Raw genomic sequence first — 13,449 nt, 5'->3', positions numbered from 1 at the left:
AAGGACCCTTGGTCCCGTGACTGGAACAGTTCCTCGGCAGAGCTCCGGCCATGCGGCTGGAGAAATAAACATCTCTGAAACATCTAGCAAGAATCTGTCTGTCCATATATATTTCCTTTCCACAGGACTCCTGGTTTTGATATATGCGTGTTGCAGGATCCCCACTGCAACAGTCATGGTGTCCAGCCTTTGCCAGGACACATTCTTTCTTTGGAATATTTGCAATCACTTTGTACAAAAGCACAGTTGTGTGGCAGCAACAGGAGGGAACACAGCAAAGGTAGTGGAAAAGAAAACCAATTAAAAACAAATATTTTCTAGTCGGATGCAGGCACTAAAGACTGGCTTGCTGCTTTGAGCACAACTGTTTAGCCAGCTACAGGTGCTGCCTCAGACTGTGGGGACTCAGGGGCTGAAAGCAGACACATATAACAGCTCTGGTGGGTTAAGAACATAGGAGAAACAAGATGCATAGAGAGAGAAATGTTTTTATTAGTCCAGCTGATATAGCTAGAAAAAAATAGACAAGTTTTCAGGCAACTCCTTCCATTAGGTAATTGCTGTGAGCGCAGTAACAACGCTGTGTTGAGGAGAGGCACCACTAAATGAACACTCTCTGATTACAAGAAGCAAAACCAGCTATTTGCCAAGCATCTGTGAATAGTGACACGAAGCACAGCATGGGGGATCTAAAGAATATACAGAACCAACCAGTTGTCTCTTGCACCATTTTCCCTTCCCTGCTCTCACAAGCTTCATACAGAAAACTCCTGTGCTGATTAACTCAAATACAGGAACACCTAGCACAGAACAAAACTCTTACATGTGATCTCCTCTCCTCCACCCAGTTAACTTTGAAACACATAGAAAGCTGTATTAAAGGAAAAAAAAAAAAATCTTATCTGAGATGTTCACTCAGCCTTTTCTCACAAAAATTAAATTAGCTTACCCCAGCTGGAATCATCTCTTCAGCTAAGTGACAGCCTGCAATCACAGCCTTTACAAAAGAAAGCTTCAGTAATCTACACAAACCTATATAAAGCTGCACGCCACAGAGCTCTGCATCAACCTCTCATGATCTTCCCTCCATCAAAGCTGGGCTTTAGCAGTGCTTAGAGCTGTTGAACAGGTGCATCTGCATGAGCTGCAAAGGCTGTTCATTCCAAGGGTCTGATGGTCCCAGTTAGCAATACTTATGGAAAATGCTGCTCTTTATGTTAATAATGTGATGCTTCCATACAGCAAGCACACATGTACAGCCATTCTGGAGAACAGACCTACTTGATGCAATCTTGAGCTCACACCCAGAGAACTACCTGAGCTTGCAAGCCAGGCCCAATTTGGAAAAAAAACTGTTTGTCATGTTTTAATTGACTATACTGTTCTTTTTTAGGTTCATGGGGCAACTGGTACATGGGCCAAGAGTCAGCTGACTAAAGCTAATTAGCTGCTATGTTCCTGTAAGTGGCAGCTTCCAGCCCCTACCTCTGCCCTGGCTGAGCTGAAATCACTTAAGAAACAAGCATGAGCTGAGAGAATCTAGGTTTCACCTCCCCCCTTTACCCTCAAAAGGGCAACTGGTTGTTCACACCAGCTCTCTGCACCACCCTAGATTGAAGACAACTCCCCACAAACCAGCTCAGGGTCAGTGGTACCATGGGCTGTAGTCTGACTGCAGAGCCTTGCCCTGCAGCACCAGAGGGCCCATCTGAGAGGAGCCAGCCCTGTCGTTGTCCCCACCCCCCCTTACAGGAGCCAGCCTGGCTTGCAGTACTCAGGATAATGACAGTTTACAGTTGGCATGAGCAGATGCACAAGTCAAAGCCTTGGAGGTAGGGCATGTTTGCAGTGATTCATGTTTAACACTAGTTCTCAAATGTACAGCAACTACAATCAAGTTAAAAGGTTCAACTTCTGAAACTGCTTTAACAACATTTCAACGCAGCTGGTCTGCAGCAACACATCCAGGAAGATGTGCTTGCAGACAAAACCAGACCACCTAGCATAACTATGAAAACCAAGCCACTTAAATCTCAAAGACATTCAGTTAACATATCTAAGACATCTCAGGCCAAACAATAGTTTATTTCATTTTCAGCAACATCTCAACCATCAAAAAAATAAACTCTAACACAGATGGATGGAAGACTTCTCTACAGTGTAACTAAGTGGGCTCTGACCCCAAGGGTTTGAATTGGAGTGACATTTTTATTATTCATCCAATAAGTTAGGAAGCATGAGAATAAAGTGCTTTATTTCTGAGCTGGCATGAGGTCATCAATGGACTGGCCTTTTTCAAGGCGTTTCTCCATTTCAATGAGAAGCTTCACACCATCCACCACCATCTGCACCAGCTCCACCTCAGAGAAACCAAGACGATCAGCATTGGAGACATCAAACACTCCTCCCACAGCAGCTGTGTCCACACCACCTGCAGCAAGAGATTCAGTTACAACATTGACCTCAGCTAGAGCAGGTGAGTCTGCCTTTCTTCCCTCACCTAGCTTAAGGCAAGGACACAGCAGGATCATTCTCTACAAGCTGCCACTGGTGCCTCCTCCTACATGCAGGAGGATGAAGCCATGTGTGACTGCCAACATGAACCACAGAACATGCCACTAGGCCAGCTCTTTATTCTTCTGACCCATGAGCAATCTAACCTGAGGTCACAAGTACCTGCTGGAGCCATCTCCCAACCATAGGTTAAACCAGGATTCCCATCCTTGCTTAGAACAGGAACAGCTGCCACCAGGTCCACCTTATCTGGTGCTCAGAATGACACACAGGACACTAACTAGATCACCAGACATAGAACATATAAAGCACTGGCATCTTCAACTCCTTCAATATACAATTAGAAAACTTTTCTCTCCTTTACAAAGGCACCTTCTTGGATGGTGTGACAGGCACTGACAGTGCGAACCAAGAGATGGCTCTGGCCCTAACCAGGCTTTTGCCGGTGTCTTAGGGCAGACTGACTCAGCCATCAGTGTAACCAACTCTCACCTGTGCCTCGTTTCTGCAGCCGAAGCCTCTTGAGGACTTCTCCAAATTTCTCATGTTTCCCAAGGTGTGGGATCTTGATGTGCACACCAGCACGGAGCCCTGTTCCAAGGTTGGATGGGCAGGTCAGGATGTAGCCCAAGTGTGGATTCCACATGAACTCATAGTTTTTGGCCTTGAAGAGACTTTCTATCTATAAATAGAAAAAATTAATGTTTAGAGTTTGTTCTCTGCCTTAAGACTGTAAGACATCCATTAGTGCTCACTTGCAGCTTCACTCACCCAGCAACAGCCACAACACTCAGAATATCTATTTCAGCCACATAAGCCCCCTCCCCTATGGAAAAAACCAGCCACCAACAAGGGGCTTTTAAGACCTTCATCTTGCTCCTAGCAGTGAGACAGGCTAAGTTTAAAAGCTATCATCATATGTCACTATGTGTTGGGAAGCTGGACTCAATACATCTCAAGCTGGCACATCTCTTAGGATCAGGAAAAGGGCTGGTAAAGCTCAAGCTTGTATCACAACTAGAAGTAGAGAACAGCATCCAGCTGTTCAGCTGAGTCCAGCTTTGCCCATCCACTTTCAAGCAACTTCTCCTCCCCCCCAATGTGTCTCAAAGCTTTAGACAATCATGTAGAATGTCTTTAAAATACAGTTGAGACATTTGGATAAGGATGCCACCACATCAAGCAAATATATTCTAGATTTCACAGCCACAAGGCTTTTTTGCCACAACAGGTATTTTGGAGCCCTCACAGCTCTGGATCTCATCAGGGTGTTCCCAGAGGTCCAGGCTATGAAACACCACCACACAGGACTCCAGAGGGGGCTTGAAAATTGTGTTCTCAGATCTAACCAGAGAACCATGTGCCATTTGAACCCATGGCTCAGACAATAGTGATTTACCTTTGTTAGCCCAGTACAGAAGCGGTTAAATACTTCCTTCATGTTGCCACCTTTCTGCATGGAAATAACTCTAAGGTGGTCCTCTTCATTGATCCAAACAAGGAAGGTCTTGTTGTCATTGTGCCTAGGAGACAAAGCAATCAATCTGCTGTCTTTCCCACCTCACATTTTGAAGATGGCACCAAATTGCTCATCATTGTAGTTTTTAGTTCAAGAGGATCACTCAGCTGCTTCAACAAGATTGATCTTCCTGCTTTTGCCCACACAGGACCTGAGTTAAGCTGATAGTTGTTACCCTGCTCTTTTTAAGAGGTAGTTTGAATTGGCCTTTACAGAGTGAGTAGTAACATGGCATTACCTCGTCTAACAGTATCAAAACCTAAAACCCCCTCATCTCCCTGGTTCACTTGCAACCACAGTTGACAAATTAAGGTATTTCTGCTCAGCAATTTGCAGGAAGGTGATCAGTAGACTTTGAGGGAGTCCTGTACAATAATGTTCATAATGACACCAGGTTTAACAAGCCTTTTCAGCAGAATTTTGTCAGATTCTGTCAAACTGCACTTTGTACCTTAGTTTCACTATTAATTTTAGATCAGGGCACTTCAGAGAAGCTATATAAAAATCCTCTGAACAATGGCTCCTCTTGTCCCAGTTTGCAGCTGACAGCAAGTACTATCAGTGTTTATCATGCTGGTAATTTCTGAACTTGATTAGGATCAGAAATTAGCTAGTACCCGAGGAAAGTTATTTATGCAGACAACACTAAGACATTACACTTCAAGCCTGTGGATTAGTCATGCTCAGATGACAGCACTATCTGGTGCTGGCAATCTGCAGGTAGATGATGCAATCTTAAAGGTGACCTACAGAAACAAAGCATGCTTCCTCTGGGTTGTACTGAAACAGCTGCAGTAATAAGATCGGAGCATTCCTGCTGATAAAAACCTAGCCCTTAGCTTACAAGGGAGCAAGTTAATTATGCTGCAGAAGCTCCTGAGATGTGGAGTTTTATGTAGGTGACCTACATCTAAAACAAGCAGAATCCTTCCATTCCACACCCCTGCATCAGTCAATTCCTCTCACCAAGTCTCTGGGGACAAGGGGGGAAATCTCATCACTGGTACAGGTAAAGCCATACTAGTTCAACACCAAGAGTTTCTGCAAGCAGAAGTGAAAAGACTACAAGGAAGTAACTATGCATTCAGGATCAACTCTGAGCTAAGACAATGCTGTGGTTTGTACCACAAGTTACTCTCAACTCTTGTGGGAAGAGCCAACTGTAGTGGTACATCTGCTCCTTTACAGGTGATGTAGGTTCTATAAACTCATTCAGTTTTTGCTTGGTACTTCACTAACCTGTGTTGGATGGGCAGGCTCTGGTTCTGGGCTAGCCAAGCTGGCTTTCTCTTACCAGCAGAAGAACACTTGTCCAAATTCTGCTGGTTAAGCTGCAACTTCCCCCATGGAAAGTTCTCATCAGATTCAGCAATACAAGCTGCTATTTTGCCCAACAGTACAAGTCACCACTGAAACTGCTAGACTTTTTTGACTTCTATGACTGCTTCCTCACACACATACTCACCAGATACCCCTGGCATCAGGCCAGTCTCGTGCCATCCCAGAGGCCAACAGCAGAGGAGAAACTGGCTTGTCAAACAAGAAGTGGTCATCAATCAGCTGCTGCTGCTCGGCATCAGTCATGTTCCTCAGAGCATAGTACTTCCCCTTGAGATCACCATCCAGACTACCCAGAGCTGAAAAAGAGAGGCTTTTTTAGAATGGGACTAAGGGTGCTAGACTTTCCCAGCACTCTGGAGACCACACACAGCAACATCTGATCTGCTGGGTCTGGTTCCTCCCTTGCTTTCATCTGTAATGGCAATACCCTTGTGGCATTAAAGAACTTGAGGCAGTGTCAGATGATTTGTCTACACCTTCCAGGCTTATACAAGTAGCCTTTGTTCCCTTACATGCAGTATAGAATCACTACTGCTGCTGAACTGTAAAAACGGAGACTGCTTTTCTTCCAATGAGAACGAAGGTTATGAATGTAACAAGCAGTATTATGCTAGTCAAGGACTGTTACCCTGCCCTTGAGAGGTTTTGAAACAACTACACTCTCAGTCTCTAGAACTGTACCTTGAGCACAGGGAAGCAATAGAAAAAAAACCAGCTGAGGAGTCTCACTGAAAACCAAGTCTTATTCTAGTCAGCTGCAGATTTGGAGCAGGACTATTTCTCTAAGCAAGCTAAGCATTAATGAAAGTCAATTAAAAGCAGCCACAAAATACTGCACCCCATGACTCAAGACCTGTAGTTGCTACATACCTGTTACATTTCAGGTTTGAGCCCTGATGAACCAACCTCTTTCCCCACACAGACAGAAGGGCTTTTGAGAAATCAGCCGAGGTCAACTTAATGCAGTGCAACTTCCCTCTGCCATGTGCTCTTGCTCTCAAGCTACAAGCTGCCAATGCTGAGGCAGCTCTCATGAAGTGAGCCTTTTCCAGGGAAAGCTCCATGTTCAGACTAAGCCTCCAGGGAGGTGGCTTTTGCCAAGTGCCTCTATTTTCAAACTGCAAAGGACACCTCTTGAGCAAAGGACAGAAGTGCTCCCCTGATGCACCCAGTTCTCACTTTACCTTCAACAGAGAGCTTCTCGATAGCCCGCCTCTCTCCTCGACTGCAGTGCGGGGGAAGACAGAATCCACGGATGCTTCTGCCAGTTCTGACACGGGAACTTAGCACATAATTGGGATCCAGGTCATCACCTCCCTACAAGATTAGGAAACCAGTGAGTACGACCCTAATACCAAGATACCTCCCCTAAACACGTGTAGCCCCCATGCATTTAAGAATGCACTTTCCACCTGAGGTATTGACTGCTTGGGCTGTAAGCCAGTGCCTCACTTCAGGACTATTTTCTTCAGCATTACATCAAGTATCTGTGTAACGACTCTTGTTTTGAGCCAAGGCTACAGCTACTAAGCAGTCCTAGAAGACAGAGACATCACCAGAACAACAGTTTTATGTCCATTTCAGACTGTGGTCTGGGCTTCAGTTACCCCTTCAGATTTGCAATCTAGAGATATCAACATGAGGCAAAACATTCTTTAGGTGTTTTACTCTTGTAAATGAAAATTATTCATTTCTGTTCTCCCAAGCCTCTTACTTTCAATATGATCTATGGATAGCAAATCAACATGGAGTTAGGAACTCCCAGAGTTTACAGTAACATTTAAAATCCATAAAGTTATTAGGAATCCTTAGTCCTAGCTGTAAAAATACTTACTCAATAGTATGACACCATCAGTTGGTAATTAAGATCCAAAAAGTGTTTTAAGTTTCATGGTAGTCCTTGACTCCCAGGACAGTACTGTTCAGCTTGACTATTACAGCCCACAGCTTATGGAAATACACACTGAAGGTGTGTGGCACAACCCACACCACAGCAGCACCTGAATAAAGCTCCTGCTGCACACCAGCTGCCTGGCTGTACCCAGCCACTGACATCCCACAGCAGCAAGCTCTTCAGGCTAATCGCACCAGACTCACAGCCCAAGTGTCCATGCTCAATGGAAGCAAGGGAATAGAGCCTGAGCAACCAGTTTAGGCAGCTGCCAACAACTTCACAGTCCTCAGACCAATAATCTGTAACTGATCAGAAGTTCATACCTGCAGACTATCAGCATTCAGGTCGGTCTTGTGCTGATCACTTGGTTTGTAGCCACCATGCCTGTCTTCAATAACTGGATCAAAGAGCTCCTTGAACACTTCATAGGACTCTTCATCACCAGCCACGCATCCTACTGTCATTATGAAGGGATGGCCTGGAGTGGTAATAAAGTCAGAAAAGCTAAGTTTGGGTGACATTTGGCTGTACTCCAGTGCAGCACTAACCAGGCAAGTTCTTTAGTGGCAAGACTAGTCACTTAGAAATTTGTTCTTACATGAAAACATTTGGAGAGACCCTACATTTTACATTTCATCCAGTTAGTCAAGTGCAGTGCTGTGGAAACCCATAGCTGTTGTCATTAAACCATGCTCATTTGCCAAGCTTGGTTTAGGACAAATTTACACAGCACATCTAATTTCACTAGCTAATTTAGATCACTGCATAGAACTTCATGTCTAAACAATCATGCTTTGCTGCAAGCAAGCATGCTTTGCTTTTGCTCCTTCTGCTACAGAGCTACATTTCTGTAGTCTGCTTATAAATACCACCTCCACAAGATAAGTTTTAAGTCACCATATTCAAAAGCACCAGTTACTTCAGCTGGTTCACATGGAATATTCTCAATGCAGTTTACCAGGATTATCAACCCCAGTCTGAATGACATCATCCAGGGTGAAGCCACTGGGTGTGACTCTGTCTCTCAGTTTCTTGTATAAATCCAGGGTTAGAACTTTGGCCATGTGGTTGTTGTGGGTGCTCAGGTCCGGGTACTCCTCATCAGGAGGCAGTCTCTGATTATTTAGTTGGGCCATTTTGATATTGCTAGAGTAAAAATAAATACTGTAATGTTAACATGTAAACACATCTGCTCTCCCTTTTTCATAGAAGTGCTAGAGAACATCACATAACCACAGTCTGGAATAGGAATAGACCAGAACAGCCAGGTAAACTGACTTTTCCCCCCCCCTCCCCAGCTGAGTTATAATTAGAATGCATTTGGTTTGGCTTTTTTTTTTCTCTTCAGATTGAAAGTATTTAGCAGAGCAGTTACATAATTGAAGTGTCTGGGAATTGTTATGTCAGATCACAGCATAGAACATAGCGTGATGGAAACATGGCTTCCTAACACAGCCATGCCTTTAGAGCAGTCTCTCAATGTTTTAGAAGATTTGTCCCTCAGTAGCTCGAGAACTTTGGGTACCATTGTCAAGAAGCACTTCCAGTCAGGAGGGAGAACAGATCATTATGCAGACCTAATGATCCCATTACCTGGGTTGTCAACCCCAGTCTGGATGCAATCATCCAGGGTAAATCCACTGGGAGTCTGTTTATCTCTCAATTTCTTGTACAGGTCCGGGGTCAGCACTTTAGCCATGTGATTGTTGTGAGCTTTCAGGTCAGGGTACTCCTCCTCAGGATTGTACTTCATCTTCAGGAGGTTGTGGCTGTTTGAGAAGGGCATGGCTGACCCTACCGCAGTCACTAGGGGAGAAAGATGGGAAGCCTATCACTGGGGGTTTGTTTGGCAGCCTCCGGACCGCCCGAGGGAACGCCAGGCACCCAGAAGGTCACCTTGGCTCACATTCCACCCGCGTCTTTCACACCTTTGCTGCTACACCACCTTCCACCTGCGCCAAGGAGGAAGATAGATGTGAAGTTCTTCACCTCCACCACCCCTGCCCCGTGCTCACCATCCCCGGCCGCAGGGGCAAAGGTTCTCCTGCCTCCCGAGGCGCCGCCCGGGTGAGGGGACGCGCCCAAGGTCGCGCGGAGCAGCCGTTGCGGCACCGGGCAGACCCCGCGCGCGGCTCCGGGGCGGGGGGAGCTGCCGGGCCGCCGCGGGCCGGGGGGTGCTCGGCCCTGCCGGACCCCGGGCCGGCCGACAGGTGAGCGGGGCGGCACCACTGCGCCCTCAGTGCGCGGCCGCGCCTCCTCCCGCCGCTGCCGGGGGAGGGGATCCCGAGGACCGGCAGTGCCGGCACCCTCCGCGTCCGCGGAGCCCCAGCTGCTCCCCGACCGGGAAGGGGAGGAGAGGGCAGCATCCAACAAGCCCTTGCACAACAAACGGCTCTCTCAGGGAACCTGGACGGGGCAAACGTATGTAACTACCCTGCTAAATACCGGGTTAATCTGGTTTTAGAGCCTAACCAGCCCGGCGAGCACCTGCGCCGCTCCCCGCCCCGGCTGCGCCCCTGCCCCGCGCCGCCCCGCCTCAGCTGGACCGGCTCCACCCCACACAGCAGGAGGAAGAAAAAAAAAAAAAAAAAAAAAAAAAAAAAAAAAAAGGAAAAAAACCAAAGTCCTTCGTTTTAAAGCTGCAGAATGGCTCGGCTGCCCCGGGACTTACCGCGGGCTTCGCAGCTACAGCAAGAACCTCCCCGCCGCTCCGCGGACCGCACCGCCCGAATCCGAGTGAAGCTCCAGCACCGCCGCCGCGCCTCTTTTATATAGAGCGCAAGCCGGCACCCCATTGGCTGCTATTTATAGCCCATTCATTCCATTGGGCCGCGCGTCGGCGGGTGGGGCGGGCGTTGTGCCGCCGGCCGGGCCCGCGCTTGCCGCCATTTTGCTCGGCGTCGGGGAGGCCGAGTGGGGGTGGAGGGACCCCCCGGGGCGCTCTCGCGGCGCTGAGGCGGCCCCGGCGCCATCCGTTACTGCGAGCGGGAGGGCAGGAATCCATGTCGTGTGCCACCGGCCCGCGGCTGCCATCGATTGCACACCAACATAGCCGGTTGCAGGCTTCACACCTTTGTCAACGCCTTGGTCGAAGGTTCAAACGCGGGTGTGACAATGCACCATCACAAAATAAGGGTTATGTAGTGTGCAGACTGGCCGTGCCGTGAGCCTTGTGAGTGGCAACTGCCCCCGAGCTGGCAGAAGCCCCTGAGGTGGCTGCGGATGTGGCGCCCAGCCCCCGGCAGCCTGGTTCTGCAGAGGGAGGACCTGCACCTCGCCTCCAGCACCTGCAAAGCCGTGGGCTCGTTTTACAGTTTAATTTGAAAGGAAGTAGGGTGGTTGTGTAAATCACAGTGAATCCTCTGCTCTTGTCATGTGCCAAAAAAAAAAAAAAAAAAAAAAAAAAGTCTTCAGCTTTTATTGGAGAGTGGGTGATTTCCTGCTAAAGACAGGCACAGGAACTCTGGGATCTGACCCATCTAAAGCTCACCTGAAATTCACGAAAATAGGGACTTCCACTGCTCTTTTTGTAGAAATGAGCAGGTTTGTCCCAAAGCTAAAATGCAGCTGAGAGTCCTGCTGTATGCAGAAATAATACATGTTAACAATGTGAATGAGTGTCTTGACTTTCACGTTTACATAATAGTATCTTTATCTTTCTCTGACGTGTGTCTCACAGCAGAACCCATGTTGATCCTCCTGTCCAAATAGAGCGTACTTATCCGTGAGAATGCGGATCTGAGTCCCAGAGTTGCTTTCCTTGACATGAGCTATGAATGTCAGGTGACATCACCTGGAACTCTTTCCTCACCACAATCCTTTCAGCACCATGACCAGTACCCTCACCCTAACAACAAGAAGCATGTGCACTTTACAGAACTGCTTAGGACTTAAAAGTAATAATACACATATAGAGGAAATCATTGCAAAATAAAAAACCTAGACTGCTTCAAATAAAAATGTGCTGTGTTTGGCTGCCATCCAGATTTCCGAGTTATTCCAGGTCTGGTAGACTGAGATGCTGAGTATACAGATCTCCAGGAGAAGCCAAGGGCTCGGCATCTGTGCAAGTCCAGTCTCTTAGCTTCCGGATCAAAGAACAAATCCTCTCTCTAGGTCTCCTCTGCACTTTTAACCTCGCAAAATCTTCCCCTACACACTACTAGTTTTACACAATGCTCACGCTTTCGAATAGTGTAAATTGCAAATAATGCATGGCCAAATAAGTATTAATTAATTATAAGTGTAAAATTGTACCTAGAGTCCTCAATAAATTACAATATAAATGTAATATTACTGGATTACCTCAGTTGAAAACACAATTCTGATTGTGGATTTTTTAAAATGTAAAACACGTGTTTTTTATTTTTAATTTGAAACAGAAATATATTAAAAACATTTTCTTACACCATATTTTTGTGGTGGTGTTCTCCACAAAAAGACAAAAAAAACCTATCAGGGTAGGTTCTGAAGGCTCCTTTTATCTTATTTTGTAATCTATTGCCATACAAACAAAAAAGCAATCAACTGTTCTGTAATTTAATTGTTCAGGAGATTTGTGGAGTCAAGGTCACCTCAAGATCCAAAACCCAAGGATCCATTTCTATTCATTGGATATGCTCTTTCTCTCCCAGTCTTGCAGAACAGGGAATACCAGTCATGGTAAGCAGGTAGTAAGTAGTCTCAGTGTGCCATACATTAAACTTCCAACACAAACACACACCTCTTCTTCACAGAACTTGGGTGACATGGAAAGAGAGTCACGAACGTAAAACCACTAAAATATATCCAATTTACATGTTTGATAAACAATGCGCCCTCTACCCCCCTTTTCTCACCACTATTTGACAAATTTCTAGCATGCAGGAAGTCAGAAGTGGCTGGGTTTTACTCAGACAGCATTTTAAGATTTGCTGAAAGCTGTGTGTAAATTGGATGCTATCTTGGTCACAGCATTCAGTGCCAGCTTCCCTAGTGACTTAATTACAGATGCTGTGCCCTGTGTCAACAGCCTCTGATCACCCGCTTTATCTGCCTCATCTGCTGGGAAACACTCCCTTTGGATAAGCCTGTATGGCCTGTTAGACTGTGATAAAGGCACGAATACTCGCTTTCCATGCTGGGATGGAATCTTAGTGAATACTGATTTATATGCTACATTTCCGGATGGAAAGGTGGGCTGATTACTCCAGAGATCTTTGAACTGAGCTTTAACAATGAAGAATTAAGGGAAATTAATCATGGGCCATGCAGCTAACTTCCTAAGAGGCTTAATTATAAATGTTGTGTGGTGTACAAGTGCAAGAGGAGATGGGTGTTAGTTAGTGAATGTGTCTTCTGAAATTACTTGCATGAACGTAATATGAACCTGAAGAATTAGGGGATAAACATCGTCTTGAAAACACAGAAGAATATTCCAAATTAGGAAACAGCAAGAGTAGGTGGTTTGCTGTGAACAACTGAATTGTTTCCAATTCCTAATCTACAACTAAACACCACTTGAAAATTAAACATAACACTCATGTACTGGTAGATTAAAGAAATTGGCCATAGCTGCATCTGCTTAACTTGTCAAATGAAACTTCTCTTCCCATTTATCACTTAAAATATATTTGCTTAATTATTATCCTTGGTGTATTTTTTCTCACTGCAGGCAGTCTGTTGAAAATTACTGATTGTTTCCAGTGAGCTGAGTGCCTGTGGACATGAGGAGTTGCTGAGTGTCTCAATCTTGCATACCGTCAGGCCCACAGTGATCTGAACAGCAGCCCATCATGGGAAAGAAAGGACATGAGAACATAAACAATGACAAATATAACCAATGACACTAAAAATGACAGAAAATTAAACGAAGTGGGTGCAAATATAAAGGCACAGTAGAGCCATGATTGCCAGTCAGAAAAACAGCTGAGTAGGAGTTTGCAGTTTAAGAAACCTCTGAAACTGCATACATTATGTTTAGATTAGATGGAGGAGAGTTTCATAACTAACAAAGACTACTGCAATTATGCTATGGGCAGGTCAACACCATAACAAAAAATATGTTCTCACTGAAGGTAATGGGAAAAAAACCTCTTATACTTGGTGGAACCACATTAACTTAAAAAATCACAGATCATCATCTAAACAGCTCTCCGTTACTGTGTTTGTGATTGTGAAAGGATGACTTTTTCTCCATTAC

The 13,449-nt window shown here is 45.7% G+C and overlaps 1 protein-coding gene across 2 annotated transcripts; it reads right to left on the bottom strand.

The window, feature by feature from the left end:
- Positions 1 to 472: 472 nt before the first annotated feature.
- CKB (creatine kinase B) lies at positions 473 to 10,041 on the bottom strand. 2 transcript variants are annotated; one of them, XM_048306521.1, is made up of 8 exons: positions 9,940 to 10,041; positions 8,862 to 9,074; positions 7,592 to 7,746; positions 6,559 to 6,691; positions 5,499 to 5,670; positions 3,914 to 4,037; positions 3,007 to 3,196; positions 473 to 2,431 (listed from the first exon to the last, which is right to left on the bottom strand). In XM_048306521.1, the coding sequence occupies exons 2-8, from the start codon at positions 9,052 to 9,054 to the stop codon at positions 2,253 to 2,255; spliced, it is 1,146 nt and encodes a 381-aa protein (XP_048162478.1). In that variant the 5' UTR covers positions 9,055 to 9,074; positions 9,940 to 10,041; the 3' UTR covers positions 473 to 2,252. The 2 variants fall into 2 exon arrangements, with proteins under 2 accessions (XP_048162478.1, XP_048162479.1); XM_048306522.1 differs by lacking the exon at positions 8,862 to 9,074 and adding an exon at positions 8,227 to 8,414 and having other exon boundaries at positions 9,940 to 10,028.
- Positions 10,042 to 13,449: the final 3,408 nt, after the last annotated feature.

The sequence above is a fragment of the Corvus hawaiiensis genome, chromosome 6 (assembly GCF_020740725.1).
Source record: "Corvus hawaiiensis isolate bCorHaw1 chromosome 6, bCorHaw1.pri.cur, whole genome shotgun sequence".
Lineage (NCBI taxonomy): Eukaryota > Metazoa > Chordata > Aves > Passeriformes > Corvidae > Corvus > Corvus hawaiiensis.
Note: the sequence above shows the minus strand (reverse complement) of the source record. Positions and strands in the feature narration are given on the sequence as shown.

Excerpts from the sequence above, each read along its gene's own strand:
- CKB (XM_048306521.1), bottom strand. The coding sequence starts at position 9,054 with ATGCCCTTCTCAAACAGCCACAACCTCCTGAAGATGAAGTACAATCCT. Across the intron at positions 6,692-7,591 it reads TGAATGCTGATAGTCTGCAG|GGAGGTGATGACCTGGATCC; the intron begins GTATGAACTTCT and ends CTAATCTTGTAG. Across the intron at positions 3,197-3,913 it reads TCTGTACTGGGCTAACAAAG|ATAGAAAGTCTCTTCAAGGC; the intron begins GTAAATCACTAT and ends TTCTATTTATAG.